This window comes from Perognathus longimembris, chromosome 13, assembly GCF_023159225.1.
Source record: "Perognathus longimembris pacificus isolate PPM17 chromosome 13, ASM2315922v1, whole genome shotgun sequence".
NCBI lineage: Eukaryota > Metazoa > Chordata > Mammalia > Rodentia > Heteromyidae > Perognathus > Perognathus longimembris.
This window is the reverse complement of record NC_063173.1, coordinates 63,461,289-63,485,905: the sequence shown is the minus strand read 5'-3', so window position 1 is coordinate 63,485,905 and position 24,617 is coordinate 63,461,289. Positions and strand designations below refer to the sequence as shown.

At 53.5% G+C, this 24,617-nt stretch overlaps 2 protein-coding genes across 4 annotated transcripts in view; one reads left to right on the top strand and one right to left on the bottom strand.

The window, feature by feature from the left end:
* Ptdss2 (phosphatidylserine synthase 2) overlaps window positions 1-8,557 on the top strand; it is a 29,546-nt gene extending 20,989 nt beyond the window's left edge. Inside the window, exons 5-12 of one of the 2 annotated variants that reach the window (XM_048361126.1) lie at window positions 4,420-4,554; window positions 5,034-5,084; window positions 5,621-5,734; window positions 5,831-5,949; window positions 6,777-6,891; window positions 6,964-7,109; window positions 7,221-7,406; window positions 7,817-8,557. In XM_048361126.1, the coding sequence (XP_048217083.1) occupies window positions 4,420-4,554; window positions 5,034-5,084; window positions 5,621-5,734; window positions 5,831-5,949; window positions 6,777-6,891; window positions 6,964-7,109; window positions 7,221-7,406; window positions 7,817-7,982 (1,032 nt within the window). In that variant the 3' untranslated portion in view covers window positions 7,983-8,557. Of the gene's footprint in view, window positions 1-4,406; window positions 4,555-5,033; window positions 5,085-5,620; window positions 5,735-5,830; window positions 5,950-6,776; window positions 6,892-6,963; window positions 7,110-7,220; window positions 7,407-7,816 lie in introns of both variants that reach the window. The other variant, XM_048361127.1, reaches the window with a different exon arrangement.
* Window positions 8,558-10,567: 2,010 nt separating this feature from the next.
* On the bottom strand, window positions 10,568-22,338 carry Rnh1 (ribonuclease/angiogenin inhibitor 1). 2 transcript variants are annotated; one of them, XM_048361129.1, is made up of 10 exons: window positions 22,260-22,322; window positions 19,352-19,456; window positions 17,035-17,205; window positions 16,533-16,703; window positions 14,716-14,886; window positions 14,472-14,639; window positions 14,185-14,355; window positions 13,615-13,785; window positions 10,928-11,098; window positions 10,568-10,835 (listed from the first exon to the last, which is right to left on the bottom strand). In XM_048361129.1, the coding sequence occupies exons 2-10, from the start codon at window positions 19,435-19,437 to the stop codon at window positions 10,748-10,750; spliced, it is 1,368 nt and encodes a 455-aa protein (XP_048217086.1). In that variant the 5' UTR covers window positions 19,438-19,456; window positions 22,260-22,322; the 3' UTR covers window positions 10,568-10,747. The 2 variants fall into 2 exon arrangements, with proteins under 2 accessions (XP_048217086.1, XP_048217085.1); XM_048361128.1 differs by lacking the exon at window positions 16,533-16,703 and having other exon boundaries at window positions 22,260-22,338.
* Between the last annotated feature and the right edge of the window lie 2,279 nt (window positions 22,339-24,617).

Genomic DNA, 24,617 nt, shown 5'->3' with positions numbered 1-24,617 from the left:
AGATGGATTTATTGGGGAAGTAAAAAGTATACTGACTGTCCAGGGTCACGGCCCAGACTCAGGAGCTGGGACTGCGCGCCCCGGGTCATGCACGCTCGGGGTCAGGTTGTAAAGGCAAATACCAACATGGTTTCCTTGGTTTTTGTTGATTTGTTTTGTTTTTTTTTTTTGGCCAGTCCTGGGCCTTGGACTCAGGGCCTGAGCACTGTCCCTGGCTTCTTCTTGCTCAAGGCCAGCACTCTGCCACTTGAGCCACAGCGCCGCTTCTGGCCGTTTTCTGTATATGTGGTGCTGGGGAATCGAACCTAGGGCCTCGTATATCCGAGGCAGGCACTCTTGCCACTAGGCCATATACCCAGCCTGTTTTTGTTGATTTGTTTGATGCTTTTATATGTTTATGTTTATATATATATGTATATATGCATATATGTTATTAGCTTTAAGTACGAAGAAATTATCATTTAACAAGTCACTTTATAAGTATAATGCATCTTGATCGATGTCTTCCCTTTTATCACGTTTCCTATTTTTGTTTTTATTTTTTGTTTTCTTTTTGTGCCTGTCCTGGGGCTTAAACTCAGGGCCTGGGTGCTTTCCTGAGCTTTTTTGCTAAAACCTGGCACTCTGCCCACTTGAGCCACTGCTCCACTTCTGACTGTTTTGGTGATTAGTTGGAGATAAGAGTCTTGGGGGGGGGGGGGGGCGGGCGTGAGAGGGCTGGGAATATGGCCTAGTGGTAGAATGCTTGCCTAGCATGCATGAAGCCCTGGGTTTGATTCCTCAGCAAACACATATATAGAAAAAGCCAGAAGTGGCACTGTGGCTCAAGAGGTAGAGTGCTAGCCTTGAGCAAAAAGAAGCTCAAGGACAGTGCTCAGTCCCTGAGTTTAAGCCCCAGGACTGGCCAAAAAAAAGTCTCATGGCGGCTGGGAATGTGGCTTAGTGGGTTAAAGTGTTTGCCTGGCATGCATGAAGCCCTTGGGTTCAATTCCTTAGCACCACATAAACAGAAAAGGCCAGAAGTGGTACTGTGGCTCAAGTGATAGACTGCTAGCTTTGAGCAAAAGAAGCTCATAGATGGCAGACCCTGAGTTCAAGTGTCAGGACTGGGGGGAAAAAAAAAAAAAGGCTCATGGACTTCTTTGCAGCAGCTGACTTTAAACTACAATCCTCAGATCTCAGCCTTCTGAATAACTAGGATTACAGGTGTGAGCCATGGGGGCATGGATGCCTCCCCTGTTTTGATGGTAGGGCAGCTCTGAGGAAGGTTAGTTGGGTATCTGTGAGGTCATGTGGCATTTGTAATTGGGAGGTGTGAGTCTTTGCATTTAGCTATTTTTTATTGAGATTACCTTGAGTCATCTGGTTTATGAACATTAGGTGATTTTTCTGGCCCTGTAAAAAAGCCAGTGAGATTTTCTTCTTTTTTCTTTCTCAGTGCTGGAGTTGGAACCCAGGGCCTCTTGCGTGCTAGGTAACTGAGCCATAACCCCAGCTCAGGCTGGGGTTGATATGTATTGCATTAGCCCCAGTTTCCGAATGCTGTCATCCCCAAAATATTGTCTTTCATCCCATCAACATCTATCTAATTATTTAAATCCATAATTTTTTTCTGCTGTTTTTTTCAGTTTTCAGAGTTTAAGTTTTTCACTTCCTTTATGGTGTTTTGTTTTGTTTTGTTTTGGGGGGTTGGGGGAGTTATTTTGTTTTTGCCAGTCCTGAGGCCAGAACAGTCCCTGGCTTTTTATTGCTCAAGGCCAGCACTCTACCACTTGAGCCACAGCACCACATCCAGCTTTTTCTGTTCATATGGTGCTGAGGGAATTAAATCCAGGGCTTCATGCATGCTAGGCAAGCACTCTTCTGCTAAGCCACACTCTCAGCCCTGGTGTTTGTTTTGTTGTTGTTTTTTGCTTTGGGTTTTTTTGTTGTTGTTTTTTGCCAGTCCTGGGGCTTGAACTCAGAGCCTGGGTGCTGTCCCTGAGCTTCTTTTGCTCAAGGCTAGCACTCTACCACTTGAACCACAATACCACTTCCAACTTTTTTTTTGAGTAGTTTCTTGGAGATAAGAGTCTCATGGCCTTTCCTGCCTGTGCTGACTTTGAATTATGATCCTCAAATCTCCTGAGTAGCTAGAATTACAGGCATGAGCCACTGGCATCCGGCTTTCCTTTTAGTTAAATTTGTCCTCAAGTATTCATTTTAATAAAATTGTAAGTGGAATTCTTTTCTCAATTTTACTTCTAGATTAGTCATTCTAGTATGTAGGAAACAACTTATTTTTGTACTAACTTGGTGCCCTATAACTTTGCTGAACTTATTAGCTCCAGTAGTTCCTTGTGCTTTCTATTTCCAGCTCCTGCTACCTGTACTTGTTAGTGGTTTCATTCTTCTTTCCCAGTCTGATCAGTCTTTTATTTGCTTCTCTTCCTAATTACCCTGTTTGGACCCTCAGGAGAGTGTGTGTGCTGTTTCTGCTCTCAGGAGAGCCCCAGCTTCTCCACATTTAGTGAGTGTATGCCCTGGCTTCTAGAAGCCCCTTATAAAGTGGAGGGAGGTCAGTTTATTCCTAGCTACTGGAGTATTTTTTTTTATTATGAAAGGTTGTTCAATTTTACCAGATGTATTTTCTGCACCACATGTGGATTTTCCTTTATTTATTTATTTATTTTGGCCAGTCCTGGGCCTTGGACTCAGGGCCTGAGCACTGTCCCTGGCTTCTTTGTGCTCAAGGCTAGCACTCTGCCACTTGAGCCACAGCGCCGCTTCTGGCCGTTTTCTGTATATGTGGTGCTGGGGAATCGAACCTAGGGCCTCGTGTATCCGAGGCAGGCACTCTTGCCACTAGGCTATATCCCCAGCCCGGATTTTCCTTTATTGATATGAGGCATTATTATATTGATGGATTTGCTTATTTCCAATCCGTTGCACATTCCTGGGATAAATCCCACTTGGTCATGTTGCATACCTGTATATATGCTTTAAACTTAGTTTCCTACTGTTTTGTCTTAGCATCTTTTGTATTTATATTGATGACATTCTGGTCTGAAATTTCCTGGAACTGCACATGTGCGTGCGTGCGCTCTCTCTCTGTCTCTCTCTGACATACACACACACACACACACACACACACCCATACACCCATCATGGGCCTTTCAATGAAGGCTAGCTCTCTACTACTTTGAACCACATGCCATTTCTGGTTTTCTGGTAGTTAATTGAAGATAAGAATCTCACAGACTTTCCTGGTCAGACTGGCTTCAAACTGTGATTCTTAGCCTCCTGAGTAGCTAGGATTACAGGTGTGAGCAACCAGTGCACAGCTAGAACTTCTTTTTCTGGCTTTGACATTGGTTTTAGTTAGAATTTGTCTGGTGTTTTTCTCTGCCATGCCCTGTGGCCTAGCAGCTTCTTTCCTGCTGTACTCTGCTTTCAGTAGTGCTATAGGGTCAGAGTCTCTGGCCATTACTAGGAATGACAAGCTCAAACTCCTGGCTTGTCCCAAGCGGGGGGCCTGCAGGTGCCCTCAGAGTGGAAGCAGGCACTCACACTGCTGGCCTGGATTCTTCACCTAAGGCCTTGGGATCTGAGCTGAAAGGTCGTGCTTGGGACTGGTCTTGAGAAAGTTCCTGCTGGTGGGTTTGGACTTCAGGTCCTGCTGCCTACTAGGGCACACAAATCTGTCAGACCTAGAATGGCACCAGGACAGGTGGCCCTGACTTCAGGGCAGTGGGCTTCAGGACTAGGTAGGCAGCATCTGTGCCCAGCACCGTTGGCCTGAGTAATAACAGAATGTAACAACAGAATGCTGTGGTTTAGTGTCAGCTGCAACTCACGTATCCATCCCACCCCAGCCTGAGCCCACGGCTAGACAGTATCCTTTCCATTTTTTTCTCCTGTCTGTGGTGTGGCCATGTCCCATAGCTTATCAGCTCTGTTACCACTTTTGTCATCCCCTCTCTGGGATCTCTGCCATGTCATTTGGTCTCCAGGCCTTGAGCCTTCTCCTTGTCCCTGGTGGATAACCTATTCAAGAGGGCACCTTCTTTTGATGAGGTCCCAAGAGTGCACTGTGCCCTGAGGCTGGAAGGAGCTTTTGCTGGTGTCAACATGTGTGTAACTGGAAGGTTCTTTGTCCTGATGTTACATGAAGCTGGAGCAGTGCCGCCAGGGTGGCTCTGGGGCTCTGGGGCATGCAGCACAGTGTGAGGGAGGCAGCAGCACAGAGGTGCCTCTATTGGGCCAGGGATCTGGTGGGGGGGGGGGGCTATTGTCTCTTGTCTTTGGGGCCCAGAAGCCCACAGATCTCTGGCCCTAACTGGAGGGGAGAGCTTCTGACTGAGATATTGGATGCACATCACAGCCTGGGTTTAAGCTGCCCCACTAGTCCTGGCCCCCACTCACAGTGCTACCTTGCAGACAGTCCAGGACGGCCGACAGTTTCTGAAGTATGTTGATCCCAGGCTGGGAGTTCCACTGCCGGAGAGGGACTATGGAGGAAACTGCCTCATCTATGACGCAGACAACAAGACCGACCCCTTCCACAACATCTGGGTAGGGGATGCCCCTCCTCCCTAGGGCTTTATCAGTTCCTGGACTACTCTTAGGTCATGAGGTTGGGCACCGTAACCCTTGGCAGGGCTGTCCACCTTCTGCTTGACCCTGCTCCTGTGAGAAGTGTGCAGAAAAGGAGGGGCTGACACCCACATGTGGGACCTCCTGGTCCAGGCCTGCAGCCCTCTTCTTGTTGGAGATGTGCTCATCAGAAGAGCACCCTGCTCTTTGCCACAAGGGGATTATCTGTAAGCATCCACAGCTGCTCCTGTGTAGACCTGGCCTTGTTCTGGTCTGGCAAGTACTGCTCAGAGGGTCAGCAATAGGACTGGGAGGGAGTGCCCCAGGCCTTTGTGCAGAATGAGGTTCTAGAGTCACAGGAGACAGGACTGTGGTGCAACAGGGCCAGGGGGCTGCCTGAGCGGGAGACTGCTGAAAGTGGCGGACTGTGCCTAAGAATTGTACTCTGTTGCCCACAGGACAAGCTGGATGGCTTTGTTCCTGCACACTTCATTGGCTGGTATCTAAAGGTACAGTGACCTTGCTGACACCTGTGCTCTGGGCCGTTTCTGACCACGACATTGATCTCAGTGTGCTGGGTATGCAAACCCTGGCAATGGTCAAAGAACATCTGGAGGGTCCTTAAACCCCCCTGGAAGCTCCCAGTCCTCCTGAAAGACTTGAACAGGAGCCTTGACTGTACTTCCCATGTCTGTTATATGCCCCCAGTACGGGGGCAACTGGTTAGGAAAAGAGAGGGAGATAGATAACAAGGCAGAAAGCCCAACTCAGCCTGCACTCTGGGTTCCTGTTCCACTCCTGGGGAAGGACCTGTGCTGACCTCGGGGTCCCCAGCACGCAGTCCTGGCCAGCCTAGCAGAGGGACCATCTTCCCTTTAGAACTCAGTGCTGGCTGTATGGACACCACCACATTCTCTGAGAGACTGCCCGCCTGCCATGCTGACCTGGGACCCACCACAAGCAATGGGTATCGCCTGTGGGTGGGACCCATGGGGAGTGGCTGTGTACATGAGGCCTGACGGAGTGAATCCTTGGCACCCTACAGACCCTCATGATCCGTGACTGGTGGATGTGTATGATCATCAGCGTGATGTTTGAGTTCCTGGAGTACAGCCTGGAGCACCAGCTACCCAACTTCAGCGAGTGCTGGTGGGACCACGTAGGTACCTGCGGGCCGGGACACAGACCTGGGGCTGTCTGCGTGCCCTGGCCTCCAGAACCCCTGGAATCACCTCTCTCCTGGCTCCTGCCCTAGTGGATCATGGATGTTCTCATATGCAATGGACTGGGCATTTACTGCGGCATGAAGACCCTGGAGTGGCTGTCTCTGAAGACATACAAGTGGCAAGGCCTCTGGAACATTCCAACCTACAAGTACGTCTCAGGAGGAAGGGGCCATGCTGGGTGGCTTCTAGTACCCGTCCCATCCTTATCACATAAAAGGGCCTGAGGATGGGTGGATGTTTGCCCTCTTTGCCCCAGGACCCTCTACTCTGGATCACACCCACTATAAGCAGGCTACGCTGAGCCTCACTCACCCACACCACACCCATCCTCTGGCTGGCCGGCCCTGCTGTTTATGTGGAGTTGCTCATGTTTTTTTTTTACTTTGGAATTTAAAAAAGAAAGAAACAACATGGGTTGAGGGCATAGCTCAGTGGTAGAGTTCTGCGTAACAAGCACAGGCCCTGGATTCCATCCCCGGAACCACAAAGACCAAGAGTGCCAGTAAGTGTGAGCCTGTTACTCAGAAGGCTGAGGCAGGAAGATCACTTGAGCCAGCCTGGAAAACATAGTGAAATCCTGTCTCAAAAATAAGAAAGGGGGGGGGGGGCTGGGAATACGGCCTAGTGACAAGAGTGCTTGCCTCGTATACATGAAGCCCTGGGTTCGACTCCCCAGCACCACAGAAAATGGCCAGAAGTGGCGCTGTGGCTCAAGTGGCAGAGTGCTAGCCTTGAGCAAAAGGAAGCCAGGGACAGTGCTCAGGCCCTGAGTCCAAGGCCCAGGACTGGCAAAAAAATAAAAATAAATAAGAAAAGGGAATAAAGAAACAAGAACCTAAGAAGAGAGCGAGGAGTGGGGCCTCCCTCCCATGAGGGCATCCATAGAGCTTGCTGGTGGGGCCTCCCTCTTGCCTGGTTGGCAGGCCAGGGGGACAGGATAAGCTGTCCTCAGGCCCATGGCTCTCTGGTTTCCAGGGGCAAGATGAAGAGGATTGCCTTCCAGTTCACGCCCTACAGCTGGGTCCGCTTCGAGTGGAAGCCTGCCTCCAGCCTGCACCGCTGGCTGGCTGTGTGTGGCATCATCCTGGTGGTAAGGCTGGCCGCCTCATGATTGCGTGCAACCTGGGGTCCTGAGCTTGGCTGACCTTCTCCCATCCCCTAGTTCTTGCTGGCGGAGCTGAACACATTCTACTTGAAGTTTGTGCTGTGGATGCCGCCTGAGCACTACCTGGTCCTGCTGAGGCTGGTCTTCTTCGTGAATGTGGGTGGGGTAGCCATGCGTGAGATCTACGACTTCATGGATGACCTGTAAGGGCTGCCCACCAGGCCTGGGGTGGGAGGCCAGAGTCCGGGAGCTCCAAATGGAGGCCTTGGGGTGGGTGGAGCTGGGCAAGCCTGGCAGCTGCTGCCTCTCCACAGGAAGCCCCACAGAAAGCTGGGCCAGCAGGCTTGGCTGGTGGCTGCCATCACAGTCACTGAGCTGCTCATTGTCGTGAAGTACGACCCACACACGCTCACCCTGTCACTGCCCTTCTACATCTCCCAGTGCTGGACACTTGGCTCTGTCCTGGTGCTCACCTGGACTGTCTGGCGTTTTTTTCTGAGGTGAGTAGATGCTGGGCCTCCCCTGCCATCTGTAGCGTCGCCAGCTTAGACAGCCATGGGTGTGATCGGCTCTAGTGTTTGGCTCGTAAGTGGTGTCTGTCCCCATCCTTCCTTGCTAAGGGGTGTGCAAGGGTCCTGTCTGCCCTCTCCAGCCTTCCTTCAGAGGCCTGTGTAGGACAGTTGTCTTGGCCCTTCCACCCTGTAAGTCACCATGGCTTTGCCTGGTGGATCTGGGCTCCTTGGGCTCTAGATGGCCTGCCCTGACTGGCACCTTAGCTCCATTCTCAGCCAGCCATTCTTCCAATCACATCCCATGTGGCCTCCTGTGGAACAAAGGTACCAGGTGTCTGTGGAGTCTGCTGGGGGATGGTGTAGGGGCTGGTGATGACATGGCCTGTGCTGCCCCTCAGGGACATCACCTTGAGGTACAAGGAGACCCGACGGCAGAAGCAACAAAGTGATCAGGACAGAACTGTCAGCAACAGGGATGAGCACCCAGAGCCGGATGATGACCTGCCAGAGGCCAGGGCAGCGGAGGAGGAAGCCACCAAGGAGGAAGCATCAGCCTTCTCATGAGCCATCCCCTCTCCCAGGCCTTTCCCCACTGGGTGTTCCCTTTCCTCCTGTGCCTACTTGGCCCAAGAAGAGGGGAAGGATGGCCAGCCCCTCTGTGTCCATGTGTCCAAGTGAGTGTATGTGCACATGTGCTTATCTGTGAGCGCTTGGCTGCTGAGCCATCTCCAGGGTTGAGTTGGCCAGCGTGGCTGGGGCTTGCTCTGGAGCAAGGACCTGGTTTTGGCACAGCACAGGAGAGGCATCACTCCCCATGGGTTGGGCAGAGGCCCCAGCCAAGACTGCTGCTCCATCCCTCTGGGCTACCCAAGTGAGGGACAGTCATTCAACACCAAAATGGCTGAAAAGCAGTGGATCAGGTAGCAGCATGGAGCTATTTCCTCCACATTTCATTTAACCCAGAATGACCCAGAGGGTGTGTGGTGGGGTTGGGGATCACCAGACTGGCCCCTCGGTACCACTGAGTCAAGAGACACCAAGTTCTGTGGGCCTGCACCCCAGCTGCTAGTCATGTCTCTCACATCCAAGTTTAAGGTTTTGCTATGAGCAGACAGAACAAATAAAGTGATGTGAAGGTGCTCAGCCTCCAGCCGTCTTCCCTGTCCTGGTTTTGCTACTCCGCCTTTCCAGAAACCTCTTGGAAGAAGCAGTGGCTCAAGGCCCTCAGAGAGACAGGAGGGTGATGTCCAATAGCAGAGCTGCTCACAGACCTGTCCTGGGTAACAGTCATACCTGTGAACTACCTGCCTTGTCATCTCTCACCGAGGGATAAGGCCATAGAGATGGAGCAGGAAGGGGCAGCTGTCTTCTCAGACTGGTGTTTTTAAAGCTTTGATAGGGGCTGGGAATATGGCCTAGTGGTAGAGTACTCGCCTCGTATACATGAAGCCCTCCTTGGGTTCGATTCCTCAGCATCACATATATAGAAAAGGTCAGAAGTGGCCCAAGTAAGTGGTAGAGTGCTAGCCTTGAGCAAAAAGAAGCCAGGGACAGTGCTCAGGCCCTGAGTTCAAGCCCCAGGACTGGCAAAAAAAAAAAGCAAAAAATAACAATAGTTTTTGTGTGTGTGTGTTTGTTTAAGTTTAACCCTAACACTTAGGAGGCTGGGGTATTTGGTGGGCTTGAAGCTATGAACAAGAAAACCAAGTGAAAACAAAGGCCATGGGTTCAAGCCCTAGTAATGGCACACACACAAAAAAATGCATTGTATAGACAGATGCCACAGTGGTTAGTGTAAGTTTAGTCCACGTGCAAGTAGTTCTCCAGAAAGTGAGGATATGGGAAATTTTTATCTTGCACAAAAGGGTGTCTCCATTGATGGAAGCAATGTTTTTGTGTGTATGCCAGTACTGGGGCTTAAACTCAGGGCTAGGACACTCTCCTTTAGCATCTCCACTACAGGCTGGTGCTCTACCACTTGAGTCACAGCTCCGCTTCCAACTTTTTTATTTTTAGCGTACAAATGTTTCAGAATTTATTCTAATACTAATGCCTTTTTTTTATTTATATATATTTATTTTTTTATTATCAAACTGAATTACAGAGAGGTTACAGTTTCATACATTAGGCATTGGATACCTTTCTTTTTTTTTTTTTTTTTTTTTTTTTTTTTGGCCATTCCTGGGGCTTGGACTCAGGGCCTGAGCACTGTCCCTGGCTTCTTTTTGCTCAAGGCTAGCACTCTGCCACTTGAGCCACAGCGCCACTTCTGGCCATTTTCTGTATATGTGGTGCTGGGGAATTGAACCCAGGGCCTCATGTATACAAGGCAAGCACTCTTGCCACTAGGCCATATCCCTAGCCCCTGGATACCTTTCTTGTACTGTTTGTTACCTCGTCCCTCATTCCTCCCTCCCCCTTGCTTCCAACTTCTTAGAATTTCCTACCCTCTGAGCCTTCCCCTGTGTAGCCCTGGGTGTGTGTGGGGCCTTCCACAAGCACCCATCCAGAGACTGAGTCTGACAGGAGCAGTGCTGGTAGTAGAGCAGTGATACCTGGCCGTGTCATCCTATGCACACAATTATTTCTAACCTAGACAGTAACTTCACTGGCTTCAGACAAATGAAGCTTTATTTCATCAAAAGCTAAAATTCACAGTCAGCTGGAAGCACTGTCTCTGCCACTCAAATGATGTTGACACACAAAAACTGCCTATTTATGAGGCAACTGTCATCATATTTTACTCTTATATAATGTTCAAATCACAGCATAATTTGTCCCCTCAAACATTTGTCACTGCTTTGCGGTAAAAACATTCACAAACCTTTCCTCTAGCTTTAAAAAAAAATTTAAGTTACATTATCATCTGTAGTCACCTACTGTTCACTAGTGCACTGTAATTTATTGCTCTTGTCAATATAATTTAGATACTGACCAACCTCTTCCATTAAGGTCTACCCCGGTGGGGCCCAGTCTTGGGGTGGAGACCCCAGGTAGGACCCACATAACGCAGGAGCCTGAGTAGGGGACTCAGGGCTGCTAGAAAGTACACGCCTCATTTTCAGCTGTAGTGCTGGTATAGTTGGCTAGGCAGCAAGAGGGCGCTCACAAGCATTGCACAGGAACCAAGATGAAGGAAGGACAGAGACTTCCTCCTAACCAAGTGGTTTAATAATTACAAAGTGTCCATTTTTCCTTACAGAAAGGATTACATTGTTCCTCTAAGCAAAGGCCAAACTCTTGGAACCAACAGCCTGAAGGTGCTGATTGCCCCAAGGTAGATTAGGTTGTGCTCAGAAGTGCTGTTCCTGAGTCCCGGGAGGTGTCAATCAGGAGATGATCCTCAGAGACGGCCTGGCTTCCTCTAGGGCCTGAAGCTGGTCCTCTATTTCCTGGGTCCAGTAAATGTCATATAGGCTGTACACAGGCAGAAGGAGTGGGCTGGGTGTCCACATCCACACAACCGCTTTCCTCCCCGTCCACCGGATCCCACCCACGCATCTACTTACACCAATTTCTCCAGGGCACAGCCAGGCTGCCTGACACTCTCTATCAGCTGCCGCACGCCAAGGTCCCCCATGCAGTTGTTGCTGAGCTCCAACACCCGTAGGCTGTGGTTGGCCAGAAGGACTGCTGCCAGGCTGCTACAACCACTGTTGGTCACATCACAGTCCCCCAGCCTGGGAAGGGAGAGTAGCAGAGCTCAGGACAAAGTCATGCCAGCTGAGGGACCTGTGCTTCTCCATACTGGAAGAAGACAGTGAAGGTCCACACACCCCAAGTCCAGCTTTGGCAGCACCTCACAATCCTTTCATGGCCCCCAATACAGCTGTCCCCAGGTAATTTCCCCACCAAAGTAGAGGAGGTGCATGTACAACTTCCCTCAGCTGGATGTAGAGGACACATGACACTAGCTTTTGACAAGAGGCAAGGGTACCAGACATCCTCTTGAGGGACACAGAGAGAACACTAGGAGAAAGATATAGCCTTGAGGCCTATTCACACAGATCACCACCTGAGCTCAGGGCCATGAGACCCCAAGTTAATCCTTGGTAGTATCAAAGGCTAGGTCCAAAGAGGAAAGTATGGGAGATGAGAGGAGGTAACAAAGTGAACAGAGGATTGCAGGTTACAGAAAAAGATGGATGCGCGCTGAAGGAAAAAAGATGCACGGGGCAGGCTCAATACCCACTCCCCAGAGAGGACGACAAGGCCTGGCTTCATAGGCCAGATGATGCCAAGGAGCTGCTGGGGCTCTCCAGGGCAGGATGATTAAGCTTCAGAACCCATCTTTCAAGGCTAATGCAGGCCAAGTCTTCCAGGACAGAACTCCATCTACACTCCCAGTGAGCTCACAGGGTACCACAGGGTCCTGGCAGTGATGACAGTGTCCCCTGAGCAGGGGGCGGCAGGGTGGCTGGCTGGCTGTGCTGCTGAGCCCAACCTTCTCTTGGGTGCCCAGTGCAGGATGAGTAGCAGCCAAGAAGGCCATCCCATGAGCACCAGTGGCTCACTCCTGAAATCCTAGCCACTCAGGAGTCTGAAGTCTGAAGACTGGAGTTTGAAGCCAACTAGGCAGACAAATGCAAGAGACATATCTCCAATTAGTGGCTCCCACCTATAATCCTAGGTACCTGAGAGGCTGAGATTGGGGGATCAAGACTTGAGGCCAGCTGAGGCATATACTCAAGACTCCTCCTCCTCACTCAACAGCATGGTGCCACATGCCTATCATCCATGCTATGGGAGGCTGAGATTGGGAAAACAATGGTTCAAGTGCTGCCCAGCAAAATATCTCACAACACTCTATCTCAATGGAAAAAGCTGGACATGGTAGTGTGTACCTGCTATCCCAACTACAGTAGGAAGCCTGAAACAGGTGGGTAGCTGTCTGACAAAAATCAAGACTAACCAGTGCAGGGGGAAGGGGCAATGAAGGAGGAGGCAACAAACTACAAGAAATGTACCCAAGGCCTAACATATGAAACTGTAACCTGAAACTGTACATCACTTTGACAATAAAAAAGAAAAAGAAAAAAAAAGACCAGTGCAAAAGAGACAAAGTGCGGCTTAGCAGCAGAATGCTTGCATAATAAATGAGAGGAAGAGCTCAGACCCCAGTACTGAGGAGCATGAAAGAAAACACTGCCAAAGGTAAAAGGCAGACGTATGTGAAACTGCAGATAGCATGAAGACAGCAGACCCCTCCCTGGAAGCAAGGAGAAACAAAATGGAGGGGAACCTGGCAAGACACCCATAAGGGCCTCCTGCACAGGAGGAGGGGCATGACCACTGAGTGACCTTTAGGTCGGTTTTTCCTTTTTTGGGGGGGCGGGGGGGGAGTGCCAGTCTTGGGGCTTGAACTCAAGTGTGTGTGTGCGCGCGCGCACGTGCCATTCCTGGGGGTTGAACTTTGTGTGTGTGAGTCCTGGGGCTTGAACTCAGTGCCTGGGCTCTAACCCTGAGCTTCTTTGGCTCAAGGCTAGCACTCTAGCACTTGAGCCACAGCGCCCCTTCTGGCTTTTTTAGTAGTTTATTATAAAGGAGCTGTTGGTTCACACTTGTCATCCTAGCTACTCAGGAGGCTGAGATCTGAGGATTGTGGTTCAAAACCAGGCTGGGCAGAAAAGTCCGTGAGACTCTTTTTTTTTTTTTTTTTTGGCCAGTCCTGGGGCTTGGACTCAGGGCCTGAGCACTGTCCCTGGCTTCTTCTTGCTCAAGGCTAGCACTCTGCCACTTGAGCCACAGCGCCACTTCTGGCCATTTTCTGTATATGTGGTGCTGGGGAATCGAACCTAGGGCCTCATGTATACGAGGCAAGCACTCTTGCCACTAGGCCATATCCCCAGCCCCGTCCGTGAGACTCTTATCTCCAATAAACCACCAGAAAACTGGAAGTAGCACTGTGGTTCAAGTGGTAGAGTGCTAGCCTTAAACTGAAGAGCTCAAGGACAGTGCCCAGGCCCAGAGTTTAAGCCCCATGACTGACAAAAAAAATAGTCTTAGACTTCCCAGGCTTGCTTCAAGCCATGATCCTCAAATCTCAGCCTCCTGAATAGCTAGGATTACAGGCGTGGGCCACCAGCATGCACATGGCTCCCTTTGTGTTTTGTGAGCCAAGGCCTCTGATCCAAGTTGAAATGACGAGTGGGCAGCAAGGCACTGCATCCCTCCCCCAGCACAGGTACATACTCACCAGAGCACACGCAGCACGGTGCCGGGCTGGCTCAGGCCCTGGCAGAGCTCCTGCACACCTGTGTCACCCAGCTTATTGTCGCTTATCTGCAGCTCCAGGAGAGATCTATTCTGGGCCAACACTGAACGGAAATAGGGACAGCAGGCAGCCGTGAGGTTGCAAGTCTTCACCCTGTGAGGACAGAATGCAACCAGCTAGACCAAGGGAGGCCCAAAGCTGCAGCTGACCGTTGTAGACCCATCTACATCCCATGTAGACCAGGCAGAAACATCTCCCAAGGAACTCCTGTCCTGTGGGCCACTCACCCTCTGTGCACCTGACCTCTGCCTTGCATTGTCCCCCACGCCTCCCAAGCCCCTCTCTCCTCCACACCTGACCTCTGCCCCGTGCTGTCCCCCACTCCCCAGCCCCTCTCTATGCACCTGCACCCCTGCTCTGCACTGTTCCTGATGAGCCAATCTCCTCCCCTGGGTCTACTGTCACCTCCAGGACTCAGTCCCCTCAGCCCTGTGGACCCCAGGCTCTATTCCTTCCCAGGAGAGGACCTCCAGTCCATCTCAACCCTCTTACCACAGTGACTCCAGATGACAGCAGGGCTCCAGCAGGCTCTCACACAGAAGCCGGGCACCCTCGTCTCCCAGATCATTGTTGGCTAAGCTGAGCTCCTTCAGGCTCTGCTTGGCCCTGAGGAGGCTGCACAGCTCCCTGCAGCCCTCGACCGTGATGTCACACTCCCAGAGCCTGTGGACATGGACATGTCCTGGGACATCCCCCACCCACCCCGTGGCCCCAAGACAAGGAAGGCCACGGCTACCTACTTCCCTCCATACCCCAGGGGAGGCTGGGAGCCAACTCACCACAGAGACCTGAGCTTGCAGCTGGGGAGCAGCAGCCCCGGGCACAACATGGCAAGGCCTGCATCACCCAGCTTGTTGCTGCCCAGGTCCAGCTCCTGCAGAGAGGTCTTGGCGGCCACATCACACAGATCCCTGCAGTTGGCTGTCGTGATACCACAGTTCTCCATCCTGGAGACACAGTATATGCCTGAGAGGAGCCCTGGGGTCCCTCCCCACCTCATGGCCCCAATGGCCTGGGACATACTTGAGCGTCTCCAGCTGGCAGGTAGACTCCTTCAAGCCCTGGCATAGCATTCGGACACCAGCCTCATGGAGGTCATTGTTGCTCACCACCAGCTCCTTAAACTCTGGTTTGACCCTGAGCACTGAGGCCAGTGGCTTACAGCTGTCAGCAGTGAGCCCACAGTATTCTAGCCTGGGGGAGAAGGGGGAAAGGGGCCTCAGGCCAGCCCAACAGATGCATGGCAAGGTCAAAGGGCAGCATTGGGGCAGTATAAGGGAGTGCTAGTATCTTATTTCCCACCACTTTCCAGCCTTTTCTCCAGACCCCCTCCCAGCCCCTCTGCCCACCCCCCAACAGGTCCTGGGACATCCTCAGGGATGTGGTATGGGATAGCAAGTGTCCAGTGTTTTCAGTCTATGAAAATTCTAGCATTCTCCTGGGAAACCCTCATTACTCAAGAGCCCTGTCTCTAACTGGGGGTTCTACCAGACCCAGAAGAAAGATAGGACATCCATGACAGGCCACCTGCACCTCCCACGATGGACCACCTGCACCTCCCACGATGGACCACCTGCACCTCCCACAATGGACCACCTGCACCTCCCACGGTGGGCCACCTGCACCTCCCACGGTGGGCCACCTGCACCTCCCACGGTGGCCACCTGCACCTCCCACGGTGGCCACCTGCACCTCCCACGGTGGGCCACCTGCACCTCCCACGGTGGCCACCTGCACCTCCCACGGTGGACCACCTGCACCTCCCACGGTGGACCACCTGCACCTCCCACGGTGGACCACCTGCACCTCCCACGGTGGACCACCTGCACCTCCCACGGTGGGCCACCTGCACCTCCCACGGTGGGCCACCTGCACCTCCCACGGTGGGCCACCTGCACCTCCCACGGTGGACCACCTGCACCTCCCACGGTGGACCACCTGCACCTCCCACGGTGGACCACCTGCACCTCCCACGGTGGGCCACCTGCACCTCCCACGGTGGGCCACCTGCACCTCCCACGGTGGACCACCTGCACCTCCCACGGTGGGCCACCTGCACCTCCCACGGTGGGCCACCTGCACCTCCCACGGTGGACCACCTGCACCTCCCACGGTGGGCCACCTGCACCTCCCACGGTGGGCCACCTGCACCTCCCACGGTGGGCCACCTGCACCTCCCACGGTGGGCCACCTGCACCTCCCACGGTGGGCCACCTGCACCTCCCACGGTGGCCACCTGCACCTCCCACGGTGGGCCACCTGCACCTCCCACGGTGGGCCACCTGCACCTCCCACGATGGACCACCTGCACCTCCCACGGTGGACCACCTGCACCTCCCACGGTGGGCCACCTGCACCTCCCACGGTGGCCACCTGCACCTCCCACGGTGGACCACCTGCACCTCTCACGGTGGACCACCTGCACCTCCCACGGTGGACCACCTGCACCTCCCACGATGGACCACCTGCACCTCCCACGGTGGACCACCTGCACCTCCAACGGTGGGCCACCTGCACCTCCCACGGTGGGCCACCTGCACCTCCCACGGTGGCCACCTGCACCTCCCACGGTGGGCCACCTGCACCTCAGCTGTGGTTACTCTCCCACACTGGAATGCTGAATTATACCAACTCTGGCCACATCTGTACCCATGGTCAGGTTCGATCAGCTGTTAGACCCTGGCAGAGAGGAGCCCCCAGCATCCCAGAGGGGCACCATGTACCCAGAGGCCCCCCAAAGTCTCCTCAAAGGTCCCTGAAGCTACATCCTGATGGAAAGCTTGGGGGTCTTCCTAGTTGGGCACAGGGGTGGGGCACCAGGAAGCTCAGACCACACTCACTGCAGCCTCTCGAGGTGGCACTGAGAGTCCAGGAGTCCTTCACAGAGCAGCCGCAGGCCCGCGTCTCCAAAGGAGTTGTCACTGAGGTGCAGCGAGTGCAGGGTGGGCAGCGAGCGCAGCACATCGGGCAGGACTGTGCAGCCAGCCGCTGTCAGACCGCAGTTCTGCAGGCTAAAGCACACAGTCAGCAGCTCCCCAGCAGCCCTAGGGCTGGGTCCTGCTCCCCAGGCTGGCTCCCATCTCCAGCTAAGAGCAGCTGCAGGAGGGCAGCACCGTGGCTGGGAGAAATTTAGTGGAGCCAAAGACTGGGATGAGGCCAGAAGGTGTTCTGTCCCTGCAATGGCAGCCACCTGCCTGTCGCCTCCAGTTGGAGCTGGGCGGGGCTGCTGCCACCACCGGTCCACCTGCAGCCTGTGAGCCCCGTGGGGCTCTGCACATCCCACCACCCAGCTGCCCACTACGGTTCTGCCTTGGACATGCTGTGCGCAGTACTGAGCCTGACCTCAGCTTCTGGATCTTGCAGGTGGGGCTCTTCAGACCCTGCAGCACCAGGTGCACGCCCTCATCGCCCAGCTCGTTGTTGCGCAGGCTCAGCTCCGTCAGGGCAGGGTTGGCCTGAAGCGCAGAACTGAGGTCCCTGCACCGTACCTCAGAGAGGCCACAGTCATCCAGCCTGTAAACAGAACCCTCAAATCACCACAGGGGGGCGCTGGCTTCAAGCTCAACTATCACCTCATGCAATAGATTATGACCCATGAGCAGGATGAGAAATACAGGCAGTCCAGCCAGGTACAGAGGCCTACCCCTGTAATTCTAGCTATTCAGGTGGCTGAGATCAAGGATCATGGTTCAAAGCCAGTCCTGGTTGAAAAGTCCAGGGGACTCTCTACCTCTAATTAACCATGAAAACCAGAAGTGGCTGAGCACTGGTGGCTCATGCCTGTAATACTAGCGACTCAGGAGGCCAAGATCTGAGGATCACAGTTTGAAGCCAGCCCAGGCAGAAAAATTCCATGAGACTTTTTTTTGCCAGTCCTGGAGCTTGGACTCAGGGCCTGAGCATTGTCCCTGGCTTCTTTTTTTGCTCAAGGCTAACACTCTGCCACTCTAGCCACAACGCCACTTCTGGTCTTTTCTATATATGTGGTGCTGAGGGCTTCATGTATACGAGGAAAGCACTCGTGTCACTAGGCCATATTCCCAGCCCCCATGAGACTCTTTATCTCCAATAAATCACTCAGAAAAAGCTGGAAAGGTGAGGACCAGGAAGACACCTGTTTTATGTTTGTGGATTTCTTAGAGCCTGGAGAACTGACCCCATTCCCTGTCTAGGGCTAGACAGGGCCAGGCAAGGCCAGGCAGCACCACTGTGGTAGCCATCCACTGAGGAGCACCGGAGCCTTCCTGTCCAGTTGCCAGAGGAGGAAGTACTAGGAGACCAGAATTTATGCCCATGCCCACACCCATGCTAGGCAAGCCCTCTACTACTGAGCTACATTCCCAGCAGGTATTTATTATTCTGATATTCTTGGTACCTGGAATTTGCATTAAGGGCCTTGCTAGGCAGGCACTCTACCACTTGACCCCTAGATATATATTTAAACTGGTACCAGAGCTCGAACTCAAGAAGCCTCAACTTATTTGCTTGCTTGGCTGGCATTCTACCACATGAGCTATGAGCCATGCCTCCAGCCTGGCTTTCTGGTTCCTTAGAGACGGAGTCTCACAGACTTCTCTACCTGAGCTGGCTCAGAGTCACGATCCTCCATGTCTCAGCCTCCCAAGGAGGAAGGATTACAAGCATGAGCTACCAGCACCCAGATTAGTTTTTTTGTTTTGTTTTCTTGGTGGTACTAGGATTTGAACTTAGGGCTTTCTGAGTGTTAGGCAAGCACTCTACCTCTTGAGCTCTAACTCAAGATGTTTTTGCTTTGGTTATTCTTAGGATAGTTCTCACTTTGTCTGAATCAGAGTTATGCTTCCTGCTCTGTGTGGAATGACAAGTACACGCTACCACACCCAGCTGCTTGTTGAGATGGGATCTCAACAACTTTTTTGCTGAGGCTGGCCTCAAACTTGAATACCCCTGATCTCCACTTTGCAAGTAGCTAGGATTACAGGCATGCACCAGTGGTGCATGGCTAATTTTATTTCCAAATAGGTGTGGGGGGAGAGGGGGAATACCCTCAAAGACTAGCATTTCGGGCTGGGAATATGGCCTAGTGGCAAGAGTGCTTGCCTCGTATACATGAGGCCCTGGGTTCGATTCCTCAGCACCACATATACAGAAAATGGCCAGAAGTGGCGCTGTGGCTCAAGTGGCAGAGTGCTAGCCTTGAGAAAAAAAGAAGCCAGGGACAGTGCTCAGGCCGAGTCCACAGCCTAGGACTGGCCAAAAAAAAGACTAGCATTTCAAGCCATCAAAAAAATTACAAGAGGGGCTGGGGATATGGCCTAGTGGCAAGAGTGCCTGCCTCGGATACACGAGGCCCTAGGTTCGATTCCCCAGCACCACATATACAGAAAACGGCCAGAAGCGGCGCTGTGGCTCAAGTGGCAGAGTGCTAGCCTTGAGCGGGAAGAAGCCAGGGACGGTGCTCGGGCCCTGAGTCCAAGGCCCAGGACTGGCCAAAAAAATAAACAAAAACAAAAAAAAATTACAAGAAATGCCTTTGTGCCCATGAACAACATGATTCTGGAGCTGAACAAGCCAAGCCCCTACACACTCAGCCCCTAACTCATCTTCACCACAGGAAAGCCCAGCCTCCCCACTTTCCCATTGCCAGTAAGGCCCAGACAAGGCCTCAAGGGCACTATACCTGACCACTTGGTGCTGCTGGATCAGGGGGAGGAGCTCAGTCCACCTGGAGTCGCTCAGCTGCTCACACTGAATGTCCAGACTCATGGTGGGCACACAGTGTTGTCTGAAAAAGGGAAGAGAGCACTTCACAAACGCATCTGGCAGGCCAGGAGTATGAATGAGAAGCATCCAAACGGGGCCCCATGAGGAACACCTTGCCAGAAGGGCCCAGCATTCCACACATTTGGCCTCCAGGAACTAGCTGTGTGACAGGGAAGGACTCTGCACTGGCTCCCCAGGTAAAGGTCACGTAGGTGGCAGAGCGTGGCAGTCATGGCTGTAGAATAGAGATGCCTGCCTCACTTCCCAGCCTCCAAGAACCCAGCAACATGGGCACCTGATGCTAGAGCATGGGGACAGCAAATATGGCCTGGAAGCCACTGCCTCTTGTCTGACTCAACAAGGAGGGGAGGCTTTGACCTTGAGACCCCATCTGGAGAGTACACTCACTGTAGGAATTTCCTGTCCACTTGGCCCATATCTTGCTCTAAGAACAGGCTGGGCAGCCCACAGCCCACACTGCCATCCCCATAGCTAGAGACACCATGGGAAGCCAGGATCCTGGACCCAGGCAGGCCTCAGGAAGCCCTGGCCTCCCTGTCCAGAAGCAGTGCAGGAGGGCACAGGGTACCTTGGGCAAAGTGGAGCGGAAGCATGGGCTGCACAGGTGGTACTTCCACGGTGGCGAGTGAAGCCACCAGTTTCCACAGCAGGTCAGGATACAGCCTCTGCCCAACCCGGGCCAGCTTGGCTCCTGCCCACAGAGAAGCCAGGCTGGAAAACATGAGGCCTCTATCCAGGTAGGCTGAGGGGGAGCCCGGTCACAAGCTCTGACACCTGAGAGGGACAGGCACAGAGCCTGACTAAACAAGGCAGGTACTGGCCAAGGAAGGGGTTCCCAAAGCCCTCCTCTGCCCCAAGGGACAGCTGTCCCTGTAGGATAGCAACACATGCCCACAATCCCAGAGCACATTCCAAGCTGCCAGCTAGAGTGACATGTGGGCAGCCCGCAGCTCCCTGGAAGAAGTGACCCGTGCTGCGCTGGCAGCACTGGGGCTGGTGCGGAAGGGAAGACAGCCTGCTCTGTTCTGAGTTCTGTTCTTAGCTCTGTTTTGAGTTCCGCTTTGAATTCTGTTCTGAGTTGTTTTGAGTTCTGTTCTGAGCTCTGTTCTGAGCTCTGTTTTGTTCTGGTTGTTTGTTTGTATTGGCTGGTCGTGGAGCTGGTCTGGGCACTGTCTCCGAGTTTTTCAGCTCAAGGTTAGCACTCTACCACTTGGGCCACAGTGCCACTCTGGTTTTCTGGTGGTTAAGTGGAGATAAGAATCTCACGGACTTTCGTGCTGAGGCTTGCTTTGAACCACAACCCTCAGATCTCAGCCTCCTGGGTAACTAGGATTACAGATGTGAGCTACTGGCGCATGGCTGTTTTGAGTTCTGCTCTGCTCCAAGTTCTGTTCTGAGCTCTGTTTTTGAGTTCTGTTCTGTTCTGAGTGCTGCTCTGAGTGAAAGGAACCCCAGTAGCACTGTGGCTCAAGTGGTAGAGCACTAGCCTTGAGCTGAAAAGCTTAGGGACAGCTCCCAAGCCCAGAATTCAAGCCTCACGACTAACAAAGATAAATAAATAAATAAATAAAAACTCAACATATATTTAAAAAAAAGAAAGGAACCCCAAAGGGCTCACTGCTGGAGGAAATGGAAGTCTTTCATGGAAGGCCTAACATGGCAACACAGGTGAGGTTCCTGACCTGGGCTGCTTCCTAAGAATGTGCTAGTTCCTGCTTAGGACCAACCCCACAAGGGCCTGTCTTTGCTTTAAGGGAAGCCTGTTGGAGCTAGGTACAGGCCCAATCACCCCCACTCCTGCCTGAAGTAATTAAAAAAAAAAAAAAAAGCACGGGTGTGTCTCCACATGGAGCACTGGGGGACAGGGGGGCAGCCCTGCCTGGGTCCCGGGATGCCCGGATGTGTCACCAGCTGGAGCTCTGGGGGGTGGAGGGCCCAACCTGGGCAGCCCCAGCCCTGCCTGGGTCCCAGGGTGCAGGGCGTGTCTCCATGTGAAGCGCTGGGGGGAGCAGCCCGGCCTGCGTCCCGGGATGAAGGGTGTGTCTCCACGTGGAGCACTGGGGGGCAGGGGGGCAGCCCTGCCTGGGTCCCGGGATGCGTCACCAGCTGGAGTGCTGGGGGGCAGGGGGGGCAGCCCTGCCTGGGTCCCGGGATGCGTCACCAGCTGGAGTGCTGGGGGGCAGGGGGGGCAGCCCTGCCTGGGTCCCGGGATGCGGCACCAGCTGGAGTGCTGGGGGCGGAGGGCCCATCCCGGGCCGCCCCAGGCAGGGGGTCTCCCAGTCCACACAGCGCTGCCCTCTTCCACACTCCAGGACACTCCACAGGGAAGGCGGAGAGACCAAGCCCGCCAGGGCCAGCTCTCCCGCTGCCCCCTGAGGTTAGACAAGAAGGGGGACGTGATGGGGCAGCTGACTTCCACACCCCAAACTGGCCGGCGGCCCTACCCAGCCCCGAATTCTCTGTAGGCCGCTGACCTTTGGGAAAGATGGGCACAGGGGAGCGCCCTTCTCTTGGATCCAGGAGACCCACACCCCTCTTGGAAGCCCATTTCAGGCCCCTGTTCCTGCCGAGTTGCCCCAGTCCAGGGTCGGAAGCTGGCGTGAGAAGGGCCACCAGCGCCCTGGTGAGGGGCGCGCGAGACCCGGCGCTCCCGCAGCGGCTCCCGCGCTCGCTCGCTCGCGGAGCCGGGCGGGGAGGGGAAACCTGCGGACCCGCGCAGGCCTGGCGGCCACCGGTCAACAGTATCCAACCGGGATCGGCTCCCAGCCCCGCACCCACCCGCTCCACCTTGGGTTCCCCCAAACCTGCGGGTCTCCGCGCGCCGCCTCGTATCCAGGAGGCCTAGAGGAGCCCGAAGGAAGCGGCGCAGGGCCAGCGCGCGTCCTCAGGCACGGCCGGCGTCGTCCGGAGCCCAGGCCAGCCCGGTCCCGCCGCTGCTTCCGCCTTGGGCGGGGCCTACTCCCCGGGAGTGCGTCCCGGGACGTTCCCGCCTAGGCCTCCTCCCAGGGCACGGAAAGAAGACAAACTTGAGACACCTCCTCTCCTCTGCTCAAGTGGAAAGAAGGTGAAAACCAAACTCGGCCACGAAGGAATGGGTGTGGCCGCGATTCAGGGTTCTGGATGGGTTTGGCCGCCCAGGCCCAGGGCACCAGCCCAAAGGCCCAGAGCCAATCTGAACACTCAGGCACAGATCTGGAAGACCTCCAGCCCTCCTTAGGACCTGGCGCGGGGGGGGGGGGGGGGGAGGTGGGGGGGAGGGGGTGGCAGGGTGCTGGGCCCTGGAGCCTTTACCTGGACAGGCCCTAGACCCTGGGCTCCATCTCCGCACCTCAGACTTGGGGTTAGGGGTTCATTTGGACCATTCTGTAACTATTCTAACCCAGTCTAAATGTCTACCAGCAGGTAAATGGTTAAATAATTTATAACACAGCCCCAAATTCTGACAGCTAAAAGGATTAGATAGACAAGCAGAGATTCCCAATAGTATAGGAGTTGTTGTTTTTGTTTTGCCAGTCCTGGGGCTTGAACTCAGGGCCTGGGCACTGTCCCTAAGCTTTTCTGCTCAAGACTAGTGCTCTACCATTTGAGCCACAGCTCCCCTCCTGCTTTTTGGTTAATTCGAGCTAAGGAGTCCCATGGACTTTCCTGCCTGGGCTGGCTTTGAACCACAATCCTCGCAGCTCACTTCCTGAGTAGCTAGGATGACTTGTAAGCCACTGTTGTCCAACTTATAGTTAATTTTTATAGCTTTTTCCCCCAGAGCTGAGCATGGAACTCAGAGCCTTTCACTTGCCAGGCAAGTGCTCTTGCATGGAGCCAAAGTCCTAAACCCTACAGTTAATTTTTGATAAGAACAAACATAACATTCAAAAAAAAAAAAACTGAAGAAAGTTGTGAAGAGCTTCTGTGTCTCTTCCTCAAGTACCCAGCCTTCTTGTACAGAAGGCTGAATACTTGTTAGAAAGCAAGGCATTCCTCCATCTGATCGTTTATGGAACACTTACAATGGGCTAGGTAGTATCCAAGGTCTCCGCAGCATGTTTGAGGCTTAAGAAATACGGTGGTGGTGGGGGAGGGGGGTGTCAGGAGGAAAAAGCCAGGAGAAAACATGGGAAGATGTAACACTGTCCAAAAAGAAATGTACTCATTATGTGACTTATGTAACCCCTCTGTGCATCACCTTCACAATAACAATAAAATAAATGTTAAAAAATGCAAGGTTTTTATGCAATAGTGGCTCATACCCATAATCCTAGCTACTTAGAAGAAGGCTTCACGACGAGGGAAGGTGAAGCCTCCACCTACCAGGTAATGTGCAGACCTGAATCCCTGGAGGCAGGGGCAGGGACTTGGATGATAGGTTACTAATCCCGTCAGTCCAGTGCCTGGGACTCCAGTTTCCTATGATCCTACCCCCTGATCTGACCAGCTCAGGCATGATTACATCATGCTACAAATCTTGGTGTTCATGGGCTGGGAATATGGCCTAGTGGCAAGGGTGCTTGCCTTGCATACATGAGGCCCTGAGTTCGATTCCCCAGCACCACATATATAGAAAACGGCCAGAAGTGGTGCTGTGGCTCAAGTGGCAGAGTGCTGCCTTGAGCAAAAAGAAGCCAGGGACAGTGCCCAGGCCCTGAGTCCAAGCCCAGGACTGGCAAAACAAAACAAAACGTCTTGGTGTTCATGTTCTGTCTTCCTGTCTCCTGGCTCTTCTTCAGTCACCATGGCGTCCTAGTTCAACTCTCCATACAGTCATGGTTTTTGTTTTCTTTCCTCCCTGGCCTTCATGGCTCAGTTTCCTAACTATGTTAACTGTATTTGCTGGCTGCTGGTGTTTGAGACAGGAGTCCACCGTGCAGTCACCGGTCTTTTAATAAAGACCCCAAGATTCCGCCTCTCACAATGCGGCGTCGCGAGTTTTCTCACCGTATAACAGCTGAAGGCTAATCTGGTGGGGCCCCAGGGTGCTGCGAAATCCTTTGGTGCAGGAAGGGACAGGCGCCTGCTCGGGGAGGCTGCAGAAGGCCGGTCTCCCGGCACCGGTGACCGGCGCGGGGTGACGTCATGCCCACACGTGACACTCCCCCCCCCCCCCGGCGGAAGAAAGCCCGTCCTAGACAGACCGGCGGCCGCTAGGGGGCGGGGTGGGGCGGGGGCTC

Bases quoted from the DNA above. Each gene is read 5' to 3' on its own strand.
- Rnh1 (XM_048361129.1), bottom strand. From the start codon at position 19,437: ATGAGTCTGGACATTCAGTGTGAGCAGCTGAGCGACTCCAGGTGGACT. The intron at 14,887-16,532 runs GTGAGTGTGGTC...CTTCTCCCCCAG, and splicing joins TGCCACCTCGAGAGGCTGCA to GCTAGAATACTGTGGGCTCA. The intron at 14,640-14,715 runs GTATGTCCCAGG...CTGTGTCTCCAG, and splicing joins TGCCAGCTGGAGACGCTCAA to GATGGAGAACTGTGGTATCA.